This window comes from Pan paniscus, chromosome 7 (genome assembly GCF_029289425.2).
Source record: "Pan paniscus chromosome 7, NHGRI_mPanPan1-v2.0_pri, whole genome shotgun sequence".
Classification (NCBI taxonomy): domain Eukaryota; kingdom Metazoa; phylum Chordata; class Mammalia; order Primates; family Hominidae; genus Pan; species Pan paniscus.
Window position 1 is genome coordinate 59,196,521 of NC_073256.2, and position 24,654 is coordinate 59,221,174.

Below are 24,654 nucleotides of genomic sequence, written 5' to 3' on the forward strand. Positions count from 1 at the left end.
AAGAACATGAACTCATTCTTTTTTATGACTTCCTTCTTACTCCTTCCAAAGACCACGTTCTCTCAGACCTTAGGGCCTTTGCACATCCTACTTACTCTACCTGGAATTATCACACCGCACCCTTCCCCACCATCACTGCAAAACATATATCTCTGTGCTTAGTTAATCACTAATCAACTTCCAGACACAGCTCAAGCATCATGTATTCAGGAAAGCCCTTCTCTGATTCCAAAGCCCTTGTGGAGTTCTTTATTCTAAGCTTTCCACTATGTTTCTTTATTTAAATATTTGTACGATTTTTAAAAATTAACATCCATTCCCCCCCACCACTATCCTTGTAAGTTCTGTAAACAGAAACTGCATCTGTTTCATTCACTGTTGAATTCCCAGCAATCAGCACACTGCCTGACTCTTGGTAGGCAAGCAATTAATATTTTCTGAATGAAAAAATAAATGATTGAAGATCACAGGATAATACAGACCTCAGGTTCTAGAGCCAAACAGTATTGAGTTTGAATCTTGGCTGTATCACCTACAAGGTGTGTAACTTTGGATAAGATTCTTGACTTAAGCTCCTTCCACATGTTTTTCACCAGAGGTGACAAAGATTCTTACTCATATTTATAAAGTTCACATGAAATTTCTATCAAGTATTTAGCATAGGGCCTGACACATTAAATAGGTTTAGGCCGGGCACAGTGGCTCACGCTTGTAATCCCAGTGTTTTGGGAGACCGAGGTGGGCAGAGATAGAGACCATCCTGGCCAACATGGTGAAACTCCATCTCTACTAAAAATACAAAAATTAGCTGGGCATGGTGGCGCATGCCTGTAGTCTCAGCTACTCGGGAGGCTGAGGAAGGAGAATTGATTGAACCCGGGAGGCAGAAGTTGCAGTGCGCCGAGATCGCGCCACTGCACTCCAGCCTGGCAACAGAGCAAGACTCCATCTCAAAAAAAAAAAAAAAAAAAGAAAAAAGGTTTAACAAATGGCATGCAAACAAACAAGAGAGTATATGCAATGATATGTTAAGAACAAAGCAGTGGAGTTAGAGTACAGGAGGGGGCTACCAGGCTTTCCAATGATCAAAGACCCATGGCACTATCTCCACCAGGGAAAACAATTATTTCCACAGCTGTCTTTCCAATGAATCCTTCTTTCCTCTCCTCTGTATCAGATTCTAGGCAGAAGTTATAACTATGATACATATCTCAGTATAAATGAGTTTCAGAAGCAGAGTCCCAAGCTAGAGAATTGGTCTCAGGCCGAGAAAATCATGTGTAGCTGAAGCAATATGCCATATGTTTCCACCAATGACGAGTTCTACTATTTTTTTTCATTTAAATTATTATTTGTGTATTTGTACCTGTATAACAAAAAATTTTTATTCCACCTGGGGGTATAGTTTGGTGAGGTGATTTGTATTGACAAGAAAGAACATATTAAATCTGGGCTGTCCTAGAAAACTCAGAAATTTGGGTTACCATAATTTGGCTTGGAGGACAGATGGCATAAAACGACCAGGTGGGCTGACTGTTGCCTGTAATCCTAGCACTTTGAGAGGCCAAGACCGGAAGAATCGTTTGAGGCCAGAGGTTCGAGACCAGCCTGGGCAACATAGTGAGACCTTGTATCAACTAAAAAATTTTTTTAAATTTAAAAATTAGCTGGTTGCCGTGATGCATGCCTGTGGTCTGCCTAATTTGGAGACTCAGGTGGGAGGATCACTTGAGATCATGAGCTACGATTATGCTATTGCATTCCATCCAGCCTGAGCAACAGAGAGTGACCCTATCTTGAAAGAAGGAAAAGAAAGAAAAGAAGGAAAGAGAGAGAAAAGAAAAGAAGAAAGAAACAGAAATAAGCTGTCCTCATTGTTTCCACATCATATGTTCACAAATTTCAAACTTTTCTCTGAAAAGAAACAAAGCCAAATAGCAACAATGCAAATGGAAACTCAGGGGTTTGAAATGATGCTTCTCTCTTAGGTGAAACTTTCAACCTAACAGCCACAAACTGAAAGTCTGATAAGGAAGAGAAGAAAGGCACCTTTAGAGTTTCAATGGGCAGCAAACATCTTCCGTAAAGGGTCACAGTAAATATCTTAGGCCTTCTGGGATATACCATCCCTGTTGCAACTACTCAGTTCTCCCCTTGTGGCATGAAAGCAGCTGTGGATAACATGTAAAGGGATGTGTGTGGCTGTGTTCCAATAAGACTTTCTATTTATGAATATTAATATTTGAATTTCCTGTAATTTTTTTTGAGACAGGGTCCCACTCTGTCACCCAGGCTGGAGTGCAATGGCCCGATCTCGGCTCACTGCAACCTCCGCCTCCCGGCTTCAAGCAATTCTCCCACCTCAGCCTCCCGGGAAGCTGGGACTACAGGCACGCACCACCATGCCCGGCTAATTTTTGTATTTTTTGTAGAGACAGGGTTTCTCCATGTTGTCCACTCTGGTCTCAAACACCTGGACTCAAGCAATCTGCCCGCCTTGGCCTCCCAAAATGCTGGGATTACGGGTGCGAACCACTGCACCCAGCCTGAATTTCATGTAATTTTTATGTGCCATGATATACCCTTCTTCTTTTGATTTTTTTCAAACATTAAAATTTTTTAAAATTATTCCTAGCTTACAGACCACACAAAAACAGGCAGTGGCTGAATTTGGCCAGTGGTTATTTTCTGACTCCTGACTTGAGCCAGTGAGGCACATTAGTAAATACTAAATCGCATCTATTGATTTTCTAATTGCCCTTCAGGTCTTCCAGGTGGGAACAGCAGGCCTGTCCTAACTGGACTATAGAAGCTGCAAATTACCCTGAAGAGACCCAAATGAAGGGAACCCATACACATTGATCCTCTCCTTGGGAACTTAAACATTATTGCTTCACTCTCCTCCCACCAGGTGTACTTTGAGTGGGGAAAGATAAAAAGCATCTGGATGCTTAAAGTTACTTTCATGCCTCTGGCATACAAAGCAGACTCTCAAACATCAAGTTCTGTGTATTTGTCTTAAAAAACACAAAGAAAAGTCCAAAGTCTGTGTTCCATTCTGCCACCAGGCTTGTGGAGAAAGGTGCTCCAGGAGACTGTAGGTGCTGGCAGCCCCGGGCAGTGTAGACGAATACAGCTTCCATGGAGAAACACAGCAACACTTATCAAAATTATAAATGCACACATGTTTTCACCCAGCAATTTCATGTCTAGGAAATGTTCTTTTACATATATATATATATATATATATATATATATATATATATATATACACACACACACACACACTTGTATACCTGAAAAAGAGATACACACATTTATTCATCATGGCATTCTTTGTAATAGCAACTGATAGGAAAAACCCAAATATCCGTAAGTAGGGGACTACATAAATTATGGGATATCTTTACAATGAAATACTCAGCATCTGTTCGGGTTTATGTTTATAAGAGTGTGTGTGTATGTGTACTGGATTCTTATTATTTGTGGTAGTTCTGTTCTATAAAGTTGCTATGAACACTGAATTAGCAAATACTGAACCATTGCTCTTAAATACAAGATTAGCTTCCTGTGAGCCTCTGTTTATAACATTTTCAACTGATCAATATGTAACCTCATTTTATGTATGTTTCTGTTAAAAGACACATTATTTGATATACATTGGTGATTTGTTAGCACTGAGCTCACGGCCAGCATTAGCCGTGAAGCAATGTCACTCAGCCTGAAGCACTGTCACTCAGCACTGTCACTCAGCCTGAAGGAAGCTTATTTAATGCATGTCTTTTCTCCCTGAGGCACCTTACAGCCCTCTCGTGTTTTGGAACGCAGGGCAGCACTTCAGCGTTGTGTTTGGAGGCCATTTTAAACAGTGAAATCGACAACAAAAAGCACAAAAAGGTAACAAGCATGGCTCTAAACAGACCGTGAGAAGGACACTTGTTCATAGTATGGAAGCCGAAGCAGGAAGGCAGAGTCTTACTTGGTTTGACCTCAGCTGGAAACATGCACTTTGGGTGACTCAAACTTTTCACTACCCTGCCCATGGCTGTGAATGACTACAAATGTGTGCCAGTACTGATGGGAGGTTACAAGTAAAGTTCAATGAGTAGGCGAATCTGCTCATATGGAATCCACAAATAACGAGCATCCGCTGTACACACATACACACACACGCACACAAACACGCTTTACCTCATGTCAAATGACCTCCAAGATGTGTAAAAATACAAAAAATTAGCCAGGCATGATGGCACGTGCCTGTAGTCCCAACTACTTGGGAGGCTGAGGCAGGAGAATCACTTGAACCTGGAGGGCGGAGATTGCAGTAAGCCAAGATTGCGCCACTGCACTCCAGGCTGGGCAACAGAGCAAGACCCCATCTCAAAAAAAAAATAAAAAGAAAAAAGAAAAGGTAAAATGGTACATATACTGTACCATACTTTATGTAAAATATAGGAAAATAATATCTTTATTTATGTATACATCAAATATCCTTGGAAGGGCAATGAATTACCTCTCACGATGGTTAATATTGGGTGTCAACTTGATCGGATTGAAGGATCCAAAGTATTGTTCCTGGGTGTGTCTGTGAGGTGTTGCCAAAGGAGGTTAACATTTGAGTCAGTGGACTGGGAGAGGCAGACCCACCCTCAGTCTGGGTGGGCACCATCTAATCAAGGCTGCCAGTGTGGCCAGAATAAAAGCAGACAAAAGAAAATGAGAAGACTAGACTGGCTGAGTCTCCCAGCCTAGTCTTTCTCCCATGCTGGATCCTTCCTGCCCTAGAACATCAGACTCCAAGTTCTCCAGCTTTGGGACTCCTGGACCTTCGACCACAGACTGAAGGCTGCACTGTCGGCTTCTCTACTTTTGAGGTCTCGGGACTCGGACTGGCTTCTTTTTTCCTCAGCTTGCAGGCGGCCTATTGTTGGATCTCACCTTGTGATCGTGTGAGTCAATATTCCTTAATAAGCTCCTGTTTATATATACATCTATCCTATTAGTTCTGTCCCTCTAGAGGACCCTAATACTCCTCTGAACAACTGAAGGACAGAAATGGGAGGAAGACTTCATTGTATTCCCTTTCTCTTCTTGTCATGAAGCCAGTCCCTCCACAGTCACCACTCCACATCAGTCGTAAGAGAAAGTTGGTAGACTCAGTGAAATGACAATCTGTAATGTTTTTTCATTAGTCACCATGACTCTTTTCAAATGTATGTTATCATTATCCCTTTCAAAAAATAAACAGAGCAACAATTCCTGTGTTGACATATTAAAGAACTATGGCACTGTCATCACCAGATTTTAGTTATTAAGGACCCTCAACCATTCCTTCCCTGAATATAGATTTTCTGTAAATGACAATGTCTAATTTAAAATTCTGTCTGTGGTCTTTTCCATTTGTGTGAACAGCACACAAAAAAATTACTTATTATGAAAAAAATACTAAATAGAAAGAAGAAGAAAAGCTGAATACCTGGTGGTCTCTAGAAGGAAGCAAAGAAAAATGGATCTTGGGAATAAATAGGATTTTGACCCTTGAGAGTTGGATGGTGACAGTGCTCCCTAGCATAAGCGTGCAGCAAAGCAGAGACACAGACTTGCTAATGCCACAGAGAGAACTGTCTCTACTGGTTAAAGACAGAACAACGGAAAGGACGCTAGACATTCAAAGAAAATGAAGCAGAGAATCAGTAATGCTTTCTAATCACCTACTGGAGAAAAGAAACATGCATAACACTATTGCAATCATAATTGTATTACATCAGCCCTTTGGAATGGTATCTGAGAAAAGCCAGTCTAGGCCAGGTGCAGTGGATCACGCCTGTAATCCTAGCCCTTTGGAGGCCGAGGTGGGCAGATCATGAGGTCAGGAGTTCGAGACCAGCCTGACCAACATCATGAAACCCCGTCTCTACTAAAATTACAAAAATTGGCAGGGCATGGAGGTGCGTGCCTGTAATCCCAGATACTCAGGAGGCTGAGGCAGGAGAATCACTTGAACCTGGGAGATGGAGATTGCAGTGAGCCGAGGCTGGGCCACTGCACTCCAGCCTAGGCAACAGAGAGAGACTCCATCTCAAAAAAAAAAAAAAAAAAGGGAAAAGTCAGTCTAGAATCTATGGTTGCTAAATTCCTATATTGAAGACCTAATCCCCAGTGCGATCATATGTAAAGGTCATAAGATAGTATTACCCTTGAGAGATGACTAGGTCATGGGAGTGGAGCCCTCATGAATGGGATTAGTACCCTCGTAAAAAGAGACACAAAGAGGTGATCTCTCTTGCTATCCCATATGCCACCTGAACTGCCATAAGATGTTCATCTGCAAAGCAGGATGAGAACCCTCACCAGAAACTGAATCGGCTGACAACTTGATCTCAGACTCCCCAGAACTGTGAGAATTACCTTTCTGATGTTTAAGCCACCTAGGCTGTGGGATTTTGTTATAGCAGCACAGGCCAACTAAAACAAGGGTCGACTGTCTTGGTCGCGCCCCACCCACATGACAATGTTGAACTTCAGCTGAAGTCCTGGAAAAACATGAGCTCCTGCTTCTGGAAAACAGGAAGTTTCTTTTAAATCTCCCATCCTTTTCTGTTCCAGGAAAGGGCTTGCTGCAAAGACCAACCTTTCCCCAAAAGACATAGATAAGATGTGTGGATGATCATCTTATTTACCTATTGACAAGGCCAGACACAAACTCTCCCAATTCCCATTCTTCAGCTCATAAATAATTAACTGAACTATCTGTCCCCACTAACAAATCTGGACAAAATGCCCACTAACGCAGCCTGACCAAACTTTGGTCAGTCTTCTCTGCTTTCCCACGGTCCCTGAACTTTGTCCCACTCTTATGCTTGTGCGAGCACTGAGAGCTTATGCAAGAATGCAGACAAGACACCACTACTGCCAACAGCCTTTCCCTATAATCGACTGACTACATATGCAGAGAAACATTCCTGTTTAGTTGCTCACTCACAGTACCTACTCCCTTGACTCTCCAACACCCAGCTCCTTCTAGCCATGCTTTACTTCTCCAAGTGGTTGGGACATTCCCCCTATTGCAATAGACTTCCATATATGATCAGTCCTTACCTAAGTGCTGATTTTTTTCTTTTATTTGACCCTTTGGAAACATCTGTAAGTTGGCATACACTTGCTTCTGCAAATCTTTCACCTGCCCTCAGGCACCGAGCCCCTCCTACTGGCCAACCCAGTCTCCATCCCTCCCCAAACATACCCCAGGCTCCAGCCCTGCTTCGCAGCACCCTCACCAGAACCAGATTGGGGGTAGGAGAGCTAAGCAGCATCTTGGGTCACCTAACTAAAAGCAGTACAAAATCTGCACTGAAAGAAGTCAGAAAAAACAAAATGCCTGTTAAGCCAAGTTTCCACTGACTAACTCTGAATGGTTCTTGCTTCTGGCAAAGCTGACTTGTTTCATGGTCGAGGCAACATTCTGACCGCAAAGATCTTTCTCTCTCTCTCTCTCTCTCTCTCTCTGTCACACTCTCTCTCTCTCTCTCTGTCATGCTCTCTCTCTCTCTGTCGCGGTCTCTCTCTCTCTCTCTCTCTCTTTCTCGTGCTTTTGCACCATGCACCTGCAAGTTGCACAGAGCTACAGCAGATTTCATCACCAACCTGGGGCTTGGCCAACGTAGAATTGACAGTTACGGTCAGCTACAATCCTGAACCCGATACTGCATGTGGTTTCCTAAAAATGAAGGATTTGTGTTACCTACATTATAAACCTTTAATTATCCTCCCAAGAAATTGCTAGTTCGGAAATTAACAAAAGGAGGCTGAAGAAGAGAAAAGAAGGAAGAAAGAAAGGTGAGGGTGGGCTGGGGCAGTGGGGGGAGGCATAATTTGCTATAACAAAAGGCAATAAAGGGAAATTTTAAACATATGTCATATAGTACTTCATAATTATATCCACAAACATAATCTCTATCTTGGCCAAATGTGTGTAACTATAGCTATCCACAAGAGATCCAATTCCAAACAAGTTTTAATGTTATAACTGGGTTATGGACTTGATTCCTTATTTTGAATATAAAACAACTATATGTATTGCTAATTTTTCAAAGGGGCTTTCTAAATAAATATTGAATGAAAGTCAGTTTGAAGGGCCCCTGCAAGTCTCTGCCTAACCAGGTCTCCCACAGGCCTTCCTCACTGTTGCCTCTAAGGCTTTGCACAGCAGGCAGCTCCACCAAGAACAGGCGCCCCGTCATGGTACAAATCTTTCAGAGCCTTCTAAAGCTTCTGCCTTGGGGAAGCCATTGTTAAGCACTCCAGCTTCCATCAAAAAATCACTTCTCTGATCATCAACTTCATTAGAGGCAGGGCCACACAAATTAGCCCTTGATTGTTTTTAAATTGCTTTCTGTATGACTTTTCTCTCCAACTACCTGATGAACTCCATATTTCATTCTTTTTTTTGTGTCCTTTACAGTATGCGGCTCTGTACTCTGTACATAGTAGAAGCTCAGTAGAAATTGGCTGATTGATTAATTAATTATGAAAGGGCCCATAGATCAGGAGATAATCCACAAGAAAGAAGAAAAAATTCCACGACAGAATACTTGACACACACTTTACAATTTATCATGCACCTTCACAAACATGATTTTATCTTGAGTCCCTTAACAACTCTGAGAGACAGTCAGGACAGCAATTATATTGCTTGATTATAACCATGGTAATTGAGTTTTAGAAAGTCTAAAGCAAAGTTGTGAAACTCATGCGTAGCAGAACTGGGGATAGAATCTCCACTTCTAACTCTCAATGCTGGGTACTATTTAAGCTGGAAGCCAAAACACACAGCACTTGTTGGTAAACGCATCTGTCTTTGAGAACTGACCACGAAGTCAGCAGCAGACCACTTGAGAAGACAAGGGGACATTTGACAAAGTAAATGTCAACGTTACGCACAATGTCCCACCATCCCAACCTCGACTCCTGCCTCTGCCATAGTACTAAGTGAATAATGTCCCCCTCCAAATGCATATCAACCTAGGACATGCAATGTTATTTGGAAATGGGGTCTTGCACATGTACGTAGTTAAGAAGATGTCATGTTGGATTATATTGGGCCATAAATCCAGTTATTGGTGTCCTTATAAGAAGGAGAGAGAACACACAGAGATACACACAGAGAAGAAGGCCAGGTGTGGTGGTTCATGCCTGTAATACCAACACTTTGAGAAGCTGAGGTGGGAGGATCACTCAAAGCCAGGAGTTCAAGACCAACCTGGGAAACAGCAAGATCCCATCTCTACAAGTTTTTTTTTTTTTAATTAGCCAGGTGTGGTGGTGCATGCCTGCAATCCCAACTACTTGGGAGGCTAAGTCTGGAGGATCCCTTGAGCCTGGGAGTTCGAGGCTGCAATGAGCTATAATCATGCCACTGCATTCCAGCCTGGGAAACAGAGCAAGACCCCATCTCTAAAAATAAAAAAAACAAAAATGGAAAGATAGAAGAGGCAGAGGTTTGTGTGGTACAGTTGCAAATCCAGCAACCACCAGCATCTATGAGATAGGCAAGGAAGAGTTTCTCAGTCAGACTTTCCAGAGGAAGGCCCTGCCCATGCCTCAATTTCACACTTATAGCCGCCAGAACGCCAGAGAATAAATGCTCTTTGTTGAAGCCACCCAGTTTGTGGCAATTTGTTACAGCAGCCTTAGGTAGTCAACAGTGCTAGAACTTCATACTCAAGAAATGCCTCTGACTTTGTTTCCCTGAAGACATTACCAATGCTGACTGCACACTCAAAAGGGCCTTTTCCCACTCTTTTTTATTTAGCTCACCCAAATCTATCCTTTAAGAAGTGGTTCAGTGTCACTTTCCCCAGGAAACCTTATCTAGCCCCATCCTATCAGGAGAGGCCAGGGACCCTTCACCATGCCCAGGCATATGTCTATGGTAGCACTTATCACGCTGCATTGAGATACAGGGTCTACACATCTGACTTCCCCACTAGATCCTGATCTGTGTTGGGGAAGGTGTCCATGTCCCCCAGCACTTTGCAGATGCTCATTATCGTCTTACGATGGGATGTTGTGGAGCTAGTTTACAGTATCAGAGTAAATCTCCTTTTGTTTTCTACTTTTCCAGCCATGTCTCTGTCAAGTACTAGCTGGGTGATCACAGTCAATTACTTAATCTCTCTGTTTGCTTCTCTGCTAAGTGGGGACAGTGACAACTCCTGCCTTCTCCAGGGCTTGTGAAGATGAAAGATCACTCATATATATAAAGCATTTAGAACATGTGTGGAAAGTGCATGATAAAAGCCAGCCACTATTTTTACCCTGCCCAGAACAACAGTGCTCCCTGGCTCCAGACCCCATAACAGTTACAAGGCCGAAAAATAAGACACCACTTCAAGATATGTGGGAAAAGACTAGGAATAGCATTTAGGGAAGCAGGATTTTAATCTCAGGTCTGACCACTTTGGTCAAGTCATGGTACTTCTTTATTTTCACCTTTGTAATAAGAAGGGTTTAGATTAGATTGATTCTTCCCCATCTAGACTCTAGGATGTTTAGGGACTTGTAAAAGTGACACTCAGCTTCTCAAGCTATGCAGAATATTTCAGATCTGAAGGAAAGCATGTATATTGAGAGTAATAACACTGATGACACTAACCAAATGCCAAGCTTCTCTATGTTTAGAGGGAATTATCTTAACCCCACATAAAAATACTGTTTACTTAAAACTGACTTGCGATTTTGGTCAGCAGTTACATTTTGCAAAAATCAAAGTATCACACACACACACAAAAAAACCCAGGTAAAACTAAATCACCTTTTTTACTTAAAAATGCTGTTTCCCATACAGATCATTTTTTCCCAAAGCATCTGAACCATGGGTGTGAAGATAATAAAAGGGTGAAAAACGGAGACTCTCAATGGACTGCGTGAACACTGAAGTCCTTTCTGTCTCTAACGCTGGAGGGATTACTGAAAATTTCTCTAAGGCAATTGACCATAACAATTTATTTCTCACTTAATTTTACTCTGTGGCCCCAAGGGAAAAATGTCTTCCAGGGGGAAAAAATGTAAGATCCGAGTAAGGATTCTAAAGATAAAAGCATGTGAAGAGAAAATTTAAACAGCTGACAATGTCAAAACAGAAGATAGAAATGAATTTGGGTGTTTAAAACAACAACAGCAAAAGCCAAATGGCCTGAAGTAGAAATGGCAACAATAGACCTTAGAAGTATAATAGGCCCTTCACTGCGTTTGTAAGTAAATTTCGAGTTCCTACGAATGGGGTGGGAGCAGGGTTCATACATGGTCAGGGTGTGGGAAATCAGGAACACATTTTCTCTGTTTACAGAAGCCATACACTGGTGGTATTCAGGGCAGATGTGAATGCTCTTCTCAATCAGTTAACACTGGGATGCAAACCTCTCACAGCCCCCGGGAGCACAGAATCTGAGTAGGAAGTGAGGTGAGTAGAATAAAGTGTTATTATATCCTTCTGAGAATACAGCGTGCTAGTGGAGAGAGTATCAGTAATAATAATACATGCAGAAAGTGCTTTGAAAACAAAATGCTAAATAAATATGACTTATGTCAGTTGGGCCTTATGAAAAATCTATACCTTCGATATGATTATTATTATTATTTTTAGAGACAGTGTCTCACTCTGTTGCCCAGACTGGAGTGCAGTGGCACAATCATAGCTCACTGCAGCCTCTGATTCCTAAACTCAAGCAATCCTCCAGCCTCAGCCTCCTGAGGAGCGGGGGCTATAGGTATGTACCACCATGCCTGGCTAATTAAAAAAAGAAAATTGTAGACACAGGGTCTCACTATCTTGTCCAAGCTGGTTTTGAACTCCTGGCCTCAAGTGTTCCTCTTGCCAGCATCCCAAAGTTCCGGGTTTACAGGTGTGAGCCACTGCACCCACTCACCCAGAACGGCAGTCATCCCTGGCCCCGGACCCAGCAATGGCTTCAATGCCCAAAAATAAGACATCATTTCTTATTCTCCAGACAACGTCCTTATATATTCAGTCTCTCAATTCTTAGGTATAAGCCTGTACAAAAGAAAGTTGATTCATATAATTACCAATATACACTCTTAAAGCCCCTGAGAAGTATTGGGGGTGACTTCCACGCTGTGTCCAATAGATCAAAATGCATAGCGGAAAGTATATATTCACCTACAAATGTACACACAGTGTAACAAAAGCATCAACTATCACTCTCAAAAAGTAAGATGATTTTATTGCTTTTTCTGTTTACTGGTTTGCTTTTATATTATGCTCAATAAATTATAGAAAAATGATTTGATAAATAAATCATTGGTAGATCAAGGTTTTTCAAAACCCAGGAAACAGCAGAGAAAAAAGTTTTCCACGGGGACTTTGATAAAGAATGCAAACAGATGCTTCTTGCTCTGAAATCCAAACATCTTTCCCACTGTAAACTGTCCTTGCGGTTATTGGCAGCACCAGAGCTTGATTAAAGGGGATTGTGCACCTGACCAGAGTGGCAAGGACCATCTTGAGTCTGTACAAATACAACACTAGCTTGAGTGCAGTCATCTCTGTTTGCCACTTTAAGCTTTTTGCCACTTTAAGCTAATTGTCAAGTGGCCGTGAACCCCATTGTCTCTGACCATTAGCATAAGACACTAAATTATATGAAGGGATTCAGATCTGATTGCTGGATAATTTCAAGAAGTAAAAAACGAATTCTATTCTTTCTGCTAATAGATACTCTCCCAATGGGAAGCACAATTCCAGTAGCCATAGAGTTCGGAGGTTACATAAAAGCTGGTGTAGGCCAACTCTCCCATGGCTTAATAAGTTTTTCTGAGAGGAATGTGCCTACGAAATTGGTATCCTCCTCCCTCCCTCCTGCGGCCTCCATCTGGTAAAATCCATTCATGCCCCCAAGCTCCAGCTCAAATGCCAACTCTTCAGGAGCACCTTCCCTGACCAGAGCCCCTTGGCATGATCCGCTTGCCTTTTGTCTCCATGTTTCTTTGTGCAGGATGTTAATAAACACTTATGCTGTGATATTATAGCCACTCTTTATACAATGTCAATCTCCCATACTACATTATGAATTTCTTTAAGGCAACACTGCGTCTTATTTAGCTGTTTTGTCAGTGCCTGCATGTGATGCTTGGCAAGTCACAGTACGCCTCCTATCTACCACTTCATTTAATGTTCACCATAGTCCAGTGAGGAAAGTAAAATATGATGATTATGGCCTGCCTGACTGAGAAAACTGGGCCTTCAAGAGATCAATTATTTGCCCAGGGTCCTAACGCTAAGGGCTAAAAAAAACTAGACTCAGTCCCGGCTCTTAGCAGCTTGCAAAGTTTTCAAGACATCTTTTGCTTCCAATAAGCTCTAAAGGCTGCTTCAACAAGGTAGTAAAGACAGATCTGCAGTGTTCCAGATTAGTCTGTGTATGAACAGCTCATTTTGTGACACCAAGAGGCATGCTTAGAATTTGTTAAAAACACCAGCCCTGATGCTCACAACCTCTGCTCATAGGCAGTTCTCTTGCTCCCTCTTTTTATCCCCTGTGAAAAATACACAAGTGAAGGTTTTGTAAAGTTTCTTCAATGATCATGTATTAATTTTTAATGAGAAAAGAAAACCGTCATCTACATGGCAGCAGAAAGAAAACAAGATCACAAGCACACGGATGGTGTGGGGTATAAATTCTACGCCTGCAGCCTCCTCTTAACTCAAAGGGCGAGGAATTTCTGTGTTTAATCCACAGTGTTTATCAGGAGGAGCCTCTGCAGCTGGTGGATATGAATATTCTACTCATTAGGAAAAGTAACGCCTGCTGGGAGGAAGGAATATTTATTTCATCAGCCTTTGCCTTGGCCTGGCTGAAATAAGCCCTTTGCTCTGACTTGACTCCCTCAAAGCGACTTTATAATTGTCACTTGTCTTCCCAAGCAAATGTTCCTTCAGAGAGAGGGATCAAGAAGCCTGGGTATTTTTATTTGCAAAATATGCACACTCTTCATTATAAATTAACAAACAAGACATTCTGTTTTATACACCAGAGGAAAAATAAAGTATGTAAAAAGTGAAGTATCTAATATTTCTGACAGATTTGCCCCTGAGGTCCTGTCTTCTTAATACTTCATCATGTTGTGGTCCTGCTTCCCCTTACCCAGCCTTGCTCTCTGCCCCACAACCTCTGTGTATTCTCACTGTTTATGGTCCCAGTGCAATGTCATCAAAAACTCCTCCAATACTATATGGGCAAGTTCTGGCAGGAAAATAAAAAAACCTCGATATATATCATAGTACCTGTAATATTTAGTGAGAACTATTTCTACTCACTCAGCTTTTCTATGAATCTGGACTAGACTACAATTCCTACACCTGCAAAGTTCTCAGTACACAGAACAAATCATCTGAGGATATCACGTGGTACCAGATACTCACATTTTCTGACCGGAGCCTCTTGGCAGGACACCCTCCATCCCTGGGGTGAAGCATGTAATACAGTCGGACTTTGCTTGCATGTTTTCGACTCTGGGAAGGAAAAGCATAAGCAGACACTGTAAAAAATAAGCCATTTCAAAACCTTTGAAACCTAGCCAGTGCCCGCAAATGCAAAAAGAAATGTATTTTCAGTAGAAGACACTTCTGCATACTCCTGTGAGGGATGTAGGATGTAGTTTCAGATAGGTTAAGTGGCTTGCCCCAAGTTCTAAAGCCAATGTAATTTCAGGATGAGAAAACACAGTAATGAAGAAGGTGAAGGCATTGAAATCATGTAGCCTAGGGTGGATAATATACTATATTTAGTTTTCCTCAAAAATAAAAACAAATAAGCAAAGGAAATAACATAAGCATTAATTGTGATAAGAAGAGGCACAGTGATCTCTCTCACTACTGCTGCCCTGCCCTCAGGGTCTGGGGACAATGCCTCCTTGGGAGCCTGGTACACCTCACCCCCAGTAGAAGCCTTTTCTCACGGCTCTCCCACACACAGACTTCATTAATAAGCTATCAAAAGGGATGGGATTCTCTAAGGTCAGATATCATGAGCAAACTAAAGAGAATTGTATGTCAGTCTGCGGACTGACCACAGCCTAAGCTACCTGCCAGCAGATGATGCAGTTGAGCAAATAAAGACTCATTTTCTTTGGAATTAGCAGGATTGTTGATTTCTGGCTATACTGACTGGTCCATGCCCAGCATGGAGAAACTGATGCCTTCTTTGTTCCCTATTTCCTCTTCTTTGCTCAACTGAGAGTTTCATCCCGGATTCCCATCACGTTTAAAGAATACAGTTAGAACTTCAAGTTTCTACCTGAGGCAGGATGGCAGAGTGAAAAGAACACTAAGAGTCATCACACATTCAGAATCTGGGTTCCAGCTCTACCACTTCCTAGCTGTGTGATATTAGGCCAGTCTCTTATTGGAATGTGTTTATATCAGAATGAGTCACATTTTCTCCATGTACAAAATGAATACCACAATATTTGCTAGGGTGTCATAAGAATCAAATGAGACATTGCATATGAAAAATTGCAATCTGCATAATATTAAACATTTTTCACTCTTGACTGCATCACCTCTCGAATCTATTGTTCCCTAATTCCAATCCCCCTTCCCTTTCCTTTACTCAGAGGTTATTTCCTTCTTTTCCAGGCTTTTGTTCCACTATGACTTTATTTACAGTTGCATCCTAGCCCATCTCCTGGATGGTGGTTTACTTTTATGAATCAGCCGTGAAGGCAAAGTGATTTTCAGAGAACACATAGAAAGGTGCATCTTGTTTACAGGATAGATTGTAAATCCTTCCTGTCCATTTTCCTCATTCATCACTTTCTTAATTCCTATATTCTGTCTAGAGCAACAAGACCAAGCTTCTAGACAATCCCTGAACACTTTTAAGGCCTTTAAATGGGTTTAAAAGTGCCAATGAAACATGAAAAATTTTTACAAATGTGTAAAAGTACTGAAATGTGACTTAGAAATATATTGTCAACACTTATAGCACCATTTCTAGGTTACATAGTAGGTTTTAATCCAAGGTCATCTGGAGTTTTTTTTGTTTGTTTGTTTGTTTGTTTTTGTCTAGAAGATTTTTTAAGAGAAACAGACATGTAGATGTATGTCAGATGAGTCAACATTATTTTGCGGCTTCTACATGTTTTTGAAAATGACAATGCAGGCTTATATTTTTCTCTTTGCAAATAAATTTGCAGCTTACTAACATCTGTACATATTTTCTGCCATTTTGCTGAGGGTATTTTAGAGGTAAGGAAGGAGTCATGGTTATATTGGGACTACTACTACAGTCAAAAGAATAAAAAGGAACATTTAACCTGCAAGATGCTGAATGTGGACAGAACCTGAGCTGGTGATAAAGCACGCAGACGATAATGGGTGGAAAAATAAGTGGGAACAATGTGAGCTCAAATGTGGCTGAAGTGGATTTTCAATTTTACATTTGTTACCATAGAGGAACTTCTTTTCACATTCCCTGCATTATCAATCTCCTAAAGCTCTGGATTTCCAGAGAATGAAATTATGGCAAAACTGGAAATCTCATCATGCGGCCTGGTTTGTGGCTGTTTTTTTTTTTCCTCTTAATCTAAAGTATTCCATTTCTTTTAAAAAGACCTTCTAGTAAAGGCAGAGTTCACTGAGATATTTAATTACAGCTAGACAAACTAGTCAGAACCCATTGGCTGAAAAGGAAAGGAAAATAAATGCCAAGCTCTGATATGAAGCCATTAGTGATGTGAGATGTTGGGATTTGAGGCTTATTAGTGATTTTGATCAGTACAGGCCTGTTTTCCTCCCTCGGGGCCCCCCACCTCCAGTTTTGGCAGGAAAAGGAATGGCTACACCGCAAGCAGTGCCCTTGCCTAGGGTTTCCTGTGAGGAAAATCAGAGCTTTGGCAAATAACCACCTGATTCTGGAACGATGGCGGAGGCATCCTAGTTCATTATTTAGCAGCATTCCTTTTCCCTGGGCACCTTTTTTCCCTCTCTTTGCTTTCCCCAGGGTGCCTGGACCAGATTCATTGCCTTCCCTGCCCACAACTTCCAGCAGGAAGTGAAAATCTGTAGACTTCTCAGGGGGACGAGTGTGGAGTCACATTCCCAATTAGCCTGACTCAAATCCAAAGCTGTTTCCAAATTACGTTGGTTGACAAAGGGAAAGAGGTTCCCTGCAGATCGTTCCTGGGGTTTCTACAGCTTGCCCTGCCTCCAACCTAGGCCTGTGGCACCTGAGGATGGAGACCTGCCAGGGAGCCCCCTCCTTCCTTCCTCCCTCCCTCCTTCCCTCCCTCCCTCCCTTTCTTCCTCCCTTTCTTTCTTTCTCTCTCACTTTTTTTTTGTGTGTGTGTGACAGAGTCTCATTCTGTTGCCCAGGCTGGAGTGCAATGGCACAATCTCAGCTCACTGCAACCTCCACCTCCCAGGTTCAAGCGATTATCCTGCCTCAGCCTCCCCAGTAGCTGGGATTATAGGAGCGTGCCACCACGCCTGGCTAGTTTTTGTATTTTTAGTAGAGACAGGGTTTCACCATGTTGGCCAGGCTGGTCTCTAACTCATGGCCTCAAGTGAGCCGCCCACCTCAGCCATCCTTTCCTTTCTTCCTGGCTTTCTCACCTCTCTCTCTAAATGAGACTCTCTGAGACACTTACAGTGTCTTCCTCTAAATGGCTCCTCTCTACCCTGTACCTACTAGAAATTCTATGAGATTTGGCACAGTAATCTCACTCCTTTCAATTTATTCTAAAAAACAAACAAATGAACAAAAACTTTCCTACAACAAGAAAGTTAAAATTAATTGAAACAAAGATATCCATTGCCGCATTACCTAAATAGGAACAAAAAATTAGGGAGACAATTGCAGATTTAACAACAGAAGGCTGATAAAGCAGCCGTGGCATGCCCTGTGTTAAAGGGAGAATTGCGGGGGGGGGAAGAAACTTTATATATATACACACACACTCACATATATATAAAGGTTTTTAAATGTATATTTTATATATACATATATATGTACCTACATATATAATGAATGTTGAAAGAAAAATACTAAACTCAAAACTGCACAGATACTATGATTACAATTACACAAAAGTGCTTAAGTAGATAATACAGGTAGAAAAGAAAAAGAAAAAAAACCCATGATTCATTAGGATATGGGGAGTATGATTGGTTTTTATTTTTTATTTTTATAACAAATTTGCCTATAACATAAATATAATAATAATAATTTTGCAATGCTTAAGCCATTTTGATTTCACATTATGTATACTTTTTACCCACAATTATTGTAATTAGTAAAAAGCATCACTGATCAGAAATGCTGTTAATGTATACTGGTATAATTGTCCACATTTTCATCAACCCTTGTTAATGTCTTATTAACATTCAAAATGCATTTCTGTTTCATTGGAGTACTTGGTATTAGATGAGCCTTCTTAACCCAAGAGCAATATATGCTACTTCCAATTTTAAAACTTCATTTTAGTACATACATATGCCAGGGTACATAAGTGTCACTTTCACTTTCTGTGTATAAATAGAGACTAGAGGATGGCTGGGCCTAAGCTATACGCACAACTACACTGTGAAGGACTGGAGGAAAAGCTACATCTGAAACTGGCTCTTACGTCATCCAAATAAACACAAGCAAAAACACATCCTTATTACTTTTTCCCAAGATTTATTAGTACCAAAATTTCCACTGCTTTTAAGAGTCTGAAAAGACAGGCAAACTGCCAAGTGAAAAGAACTTTAAGGAGAATACTTAATACTCACTTGTTAAATGTATATATTACAGAGTTTCAGGGGGAAAAAAAGAACCATTACATTAAGGGAAAAGACATGAAAAAGAATTAACAATCTCTTCCAATTACACTGAGAGTCAATCCCAGGATCTTTTTTGCATTAATATTTGCATTTTGAGCAAAACTCATTTATTTCATTCAAACCACATCAACTTTAAGCTTCCCAGATCAACCAGAAATTACCAACTCTTCCATTTTAATTAAAGCCTTTACCCCCGATCCTAGGCATTGTGCGGGGACAGACCTATCTGAAGATTAGTTTCTTTTGCTGAAACAATCTCTTGGCACTCAAGGAAATAGCCTAAAATGGAAATTCAGGCCAGCCTTCTCTTTGGGGGAATAAAGAACAAGACAAACCTCTATTTCAGATGTATTGCTGTGAAAGAAGGAGGTGAAACACATAGAAATACAATGGCTTTTTGCCTCACCTAAATAACCATCTTCCATTATCACACATGCCTCAAAAAAATTCACAACTCAAATTTACTTCCAGCAGGGCTACCGATTTCTGGTATCATAAAACGTGGCGATAACAAAGCAACCTTGTATTTGCATAATGCTTCAGGCAGTCTTCAAAGTCCTTCCACGTTCATCATCTTATTTCATCCCCGAATCACAGTTGTGAGGCTGGCAGGAGAGGTGTTATCTCAAATAAGCTTTAAGATCCATTTCTGATTTCCTAAATAAGTCTTCCACCATCTTATTTCATCAGAAGGATCTAATTATACCTCTTCTAGAAACCAGCTAAAATAAGCCGAGGACCTCAATAAAACAGGAAAACCTGGAACAAAGAGTGATTCTCACGTGCCACCACATTTGAGGTCATTCCGGGGAGAAGAGGAGCCAATAGGGAAAGGACAGCAAACACCAAACATCTAGAACACTGGGGTTCCTGCAAAACAACCGGCTGATGCGAGATGAGGGACTCCATCACACAGGATGAAACGAAAGGGCATCCTGGCAGAACCCCAGGAAGCATCCCTTCACTGAGGGTCCCAGGGATGAGCCCTGGAAAAGGTGCAGCATGGTCTCACTAGGAGGCAGGGTTAAATGCAGACAAGACAAATAGAAAACCACAAGTGCTGGGGATTCCCTCTAACGAATGGAACTCTTTTCCAAATGGATGTATCTTCTCTTATTTGTCAGGGGAAGAACATTGGGCACAGAAACTCCCTGTACCTAGAGTGAATGATGGGTCAACTAAAACTCTAGGAAGAGAAAGCTGGTCCCTAAAGGAAGGCTTCTCCAACATAGGGAAGGAAGAAGTCAAACTCCTCTGCTGGAAGACCCCGAGGTGCCAGGTCCCAGACCTCCTGCCCAGGCCACTGGGCTACTGAAATGGTCTTTAATTGAGTCCTAGTGCTAAAATCAAATCAGAAGATTCTAAAAGGCTTTAGGTAGATGTTGGAAAGATCCAAGGCCAACCACACATAGCAGGGAAACATGGCTGGCCTTAATAACCTTCTGCTCTGCCAAAGATTGGTGGCATCTATAAAAAAAAAAAACTGAAAAAAATATGAAAGAAGGCTTTTGAGAAACTCTCAAGGAAATTAAGGAATTGTTTGCAAAATATTTACTACAATAAGTAGAAGTTTTAAATGGCACTTTTTTGTCATTTAATTCAAGAAAATATCAACAGGGTAAAAGCTGAAAGATGAGATAAGACAACAGATTGAGATAAGGTATTAGGGTCTGAGTTAATGCAGAACGGAAATTTAAAACATCATAGCTTAATCGTGAAGGTCTTTCACTTTAATAGCAGAATCAACACAGGAGATCTATGTAGAAGTCAAGATAGAGACAATTTCTAGAATGCTTAGAATAAAAAGTAAAATGAGAAAAAAAAGAAACTAAAGATCTTATACATGAAAAAACAGAACAAATGTAATATGGCTTTAATGGCAGAATAAACAGACAAATACATGGAATATAATGAAAAGTCCCAAAATAGAGTCAATAATTTGGGACTAAAAGAAAACTAGGAAAATATATTTAACCTTGTGATGGGAAAGTTTTCTAAGCAAAGAAAGAAAAAAATGCAGGACTGATGGACCTGGCTACAAATTTGAAATACGTATGTGTAAGAAGAAACCCACAAAGTAGGAAAAATATTTGCAGCTTGTAAAAGAAAATGGCTTTACTATCTTTGAGATCAGAAGTGTCCTCACAAATTTATTCAGAAAGAAACAACATTAAAATAGACAAAGGATAGAAATAGGAATTGTAGAAATACTAATAGTTAAAAGACTTACAAAAAGAAATTCATCCAAGTGCTACCTTACAACTGTTTAATTTAAAAAATGTGTTTCTCCCATCAAATTGGCAAGGATTTACAAAATATATATATCCATATTGGTGAAGATGCAGAAAAAGCTAGCACTTGTGTACATAGATAATAGGCATGTAAATTGATACAAGCTTCCTGGATGGAAATTTTGCAATATATATCCAAAGCAAAAACTTGTTTGAGTCAACAATCCTACTTCTTTGAATTTATTCTAAGGAAGCAATCAGAGACATGTATTTCCATTTATTTATAGTAGTAAACATGGGAAAATAAGTTAAATGCCCTAAAACAAGAGGGACAAATATTGTAATATATCCATATAATAGATACCAAAGAGCCACTGGCAAGCATAATAATACTATTCAATGACATAGAAATATATATATGAAATAAATATTAAAAGGCAGTTTCTAATCAGAATGTAAATTTTTAAACAAAAATGTATATGCATCTGTATGCATATACAAGGCAAAGATCTAGGAAGAAACGTACAAAAGGATTAGCATTGTTTATATGGATTACAAGTGACTTTAAGTTTTCTTATTAATGCTTTTTGGAAATTTTAGATTACTTAGAAGATCAAATCATTCCAATAATCAGATGGAAAAATCATCATTTTAAAGATTCATTCTAACACTGATGATTTATCATTCTAATAGTCCTGCCTTAAGATGAGGAATATATGTCCCAGAAAGACCAAGAGATTTTCTCAAGATCCCACAACTTACAGGTTCTCAGTGAACAGAGATTATATCTGTTGGTTTCACTGTTGTATCCCCAAAATCTATCACAATGCCTGACACATGGCCGGTGCTCAATAAAGATTTGTCATTTCAGTGATTGAGCATGTGAAGGAAAGAATAAGTTAACCTCGGAACAAGAACCCAAGACCCTTGAAGAATTAAGACCATTGTGTAAAAGTGTCGTGTACATTTGAATCATGTTGTTACAGATCCCGTTGCATTCAAAAAATGAAATTGAAAGCCTCACACATCTACTTCCATCTCTAAACTCCATGGCTGCAGTACAGGTCAGAGAGGAGCAAGGGAGCCCGCAGACCAGAGATAGTCCTAAGCGGCATTGCCCACAGGCATTTGACAGAGTGCACGGTGGAGGAAACGTCTCAGCAGGTGAGCTGATGAAGGCTGCAGTTGAAGCATAAGCTCTGAAGAAACTGAGGGTTTGCTGCAACTGGTGCAAAAGTGGAGATTCAGGGTGGCAGCTGTCTTGCTGCAGAGTCCACAGCTCAAACAGAGGCAGTGTGTTGAGGAAGAGAGGTTTGGGACAAGGCAGAGTTAACTCCTCTACTGTTTCCAAGAGTCAGGGATCCACTAGATACTAGCTTGGTAAAGTGTCCTTTGACCTGTGATCAGATATGCAGGCTTCTGTGGCTGAAGGTGCCATGCCTTAGCTTTTAATTATAGGATCGTGGACATTTGTTTTATTCTGGACTGAATTGTGTTGCAGCCCTCATGCCCAGTGTGACTGTATCTGGAAGCAGGGTCTGTCAGGAGGTAATTAAGGTTAGGTGAAGTCACAAGGGTGGGGCCCTAACTGATAGGACTGGTGTCTTTATATGAAGGGGAAGAGACATCAGAGATTGTGCTCTCTGTCCATGTGCACAGAGAAAAGGCCATGTGAGGATACAGCAAGAAGGCGGCTGTCTACATGCCAGGAGAGAGCCATCGCCAGAAACCAACCCTGCTGGCACCTTGATCATGGACTTCTAGCCTCCAAAACAGCAAAAAAATAAATATCTGTTGGTTAAGCCCCCAAATCTGGTATCTTGTTATGACACAGCCTAGGCTGACTAATACATATGCCATCCATCTACACTAGATGTTCTCCTGGGGTCTTTCTTCTTCTACACAGCAATCAGTTCAATTTCCAAAAGCAAAAAGGGTAGTCCCAATGTTTCTAGAATTAGGTCACTTCGTTTCTTCCAAAATATGCTTAAAACAGCATTTAAAGTGAGGAACACTTACCATAAAAAGTATTAGGAAAAAGCAAATTTTTGCTGGAGAAAAAAATCATGTACGGTGGGATGTGCAGTGCCCGTGATTGTGGAATCATGTTTGTAATCATCTACGTGGCTGTCTGCCTACACAAGTGACTACATCAATGTGTTACAATTTTAAATAAAAGTCCTGCAACTCAAAAAATTAAATTACCACCAAAGCCTGGAGGAACAGTTTTCTGTGGTGTTCAGTACAGAGCTAAATATGTCTCTATGATGTCTGTGCATTTTAAACAGAGTCACATGAGAAATAAAAGAACACAGGCTCATCTAGGCCTCTCTTTTGCAGTTTGGGGAAAAAAGCACTATTTCCCCAGAAAGCCCTTGAAGAGAAGTTAAAGGTAGGGATAAGAGAAAAAATAAAGCCAATGTGATCAGTATTAAAGTCAGAGAAGACTGGGTAATGTGAAGTAACAAAGTTAACAAATCCTTCTGAAATGTGGAATCTTAAACAACATGAGCCAATCCTGAGCTACAGTTTCTGATGTCTCAGGTTTCTTCTATAAAATTTGTGGCTGGACTAAGAACAATTATAGCACTTTGTAAAAATAGCACTGTGTGGAGTCCAAAAATTAACCTCACCACTGGCAAGAGCAAGGACTAGTGTGATAGCCACCGATTTCTTTCTTTTTTTTTTTTTGTAAAGTCATGAGTTTATTGCGTATGTAACAAAATGAACCTGACCTCCTGGGTCCAGCCTGCTGTACAATCACTGTTTGTTTTGTGTTTCCAGCTGGTTCCATAACCACATTAAATAGAACTAGTATTTCATTAAATACTTTTGATTTTGACATAAAACAGAACATTAGTGTACAACTTTCACAAAATAAATCAGTGATGAAAACAATGGGAAGGATAACAGGGATAGCAGCAATACTTAAAAACAAGATATTACAAAATAAATTTAAAAATACATTATAAAGTGGTTGAGAATCAAAAATAAACAAATTTTTAAAATCCACACTATGTTTTGGGAAGGTTGCCGTGCAGCACACACCTGGCTGCAGATGGGCGGGGAGAGGGGACATTTTGTCTGCAGAAGGCCTTTCCTGACATCTCAGACTGAGTGACAACCTAATCTGAATTCAGACCATAAGGCTGAACAAGCTTAGGGGTTGCAATTCCATCTGGTGGGAGATTCTCTTTTCTTGAGAGAGCCCTTTTCCTGTTGCCCCGGGCCTCCCAGGCAGCCTCAGCTCTTCCTACCGAAAGCACTGGTGGAGTGGTGTTAGCTACATCCCTGAGTGTTGGCTGATGGCCACTGGTGAGGGCAAGCCTGAAAAGCAGGGCCCCTGAAGCATCTGGGCAGAGGGGCGGAGGGCATGGCTGGATCACCTGGGATCACTGAGAGGGGCCACAGAGAGATCACATGTGAATGGATAGCCACTGATTTCGAGTGAGGTTTAGTCTGCGGGAAAAAACAACGGACAAGTGTCCCCACCCTTATGTGAATGACGAGGCAGGCAGGGCAGTCTCTCAGACAACCCCAATAAGGTCAACAGCTGCAACAAGGCTCCCAGGAGCTCCC

The 24,654-nt window shown here is 40.9% G+C and overlaps 1 protein-coding gene across 3 annotated transcripts in view; it reads right to left on the reverse strand.

Annotated features, from left to right (window-relative positions):
* The window catches only part of ZMAT4 (zinc finger matrin-type 4), a 381,480-nt gene that overhangs the window by 232,339 nt on the left and 124,487 nt on the right, over window positions 1-24,654 (reverse strand). For all 3 annotated transcript variants that reach the window (XM_055116502.2, XM_008976943.4, XM_055116501.2), the window contains exon 3: window positions 14,441-14,530. In XM_055116502.2, the coding sequence (XP_054972477.1) occupies window positions 14,441-14,530 (90 nt within the window). The remainder of the gene's footprint in view (window positions 1-14,440; window positions 14,531-24,654) is intronic.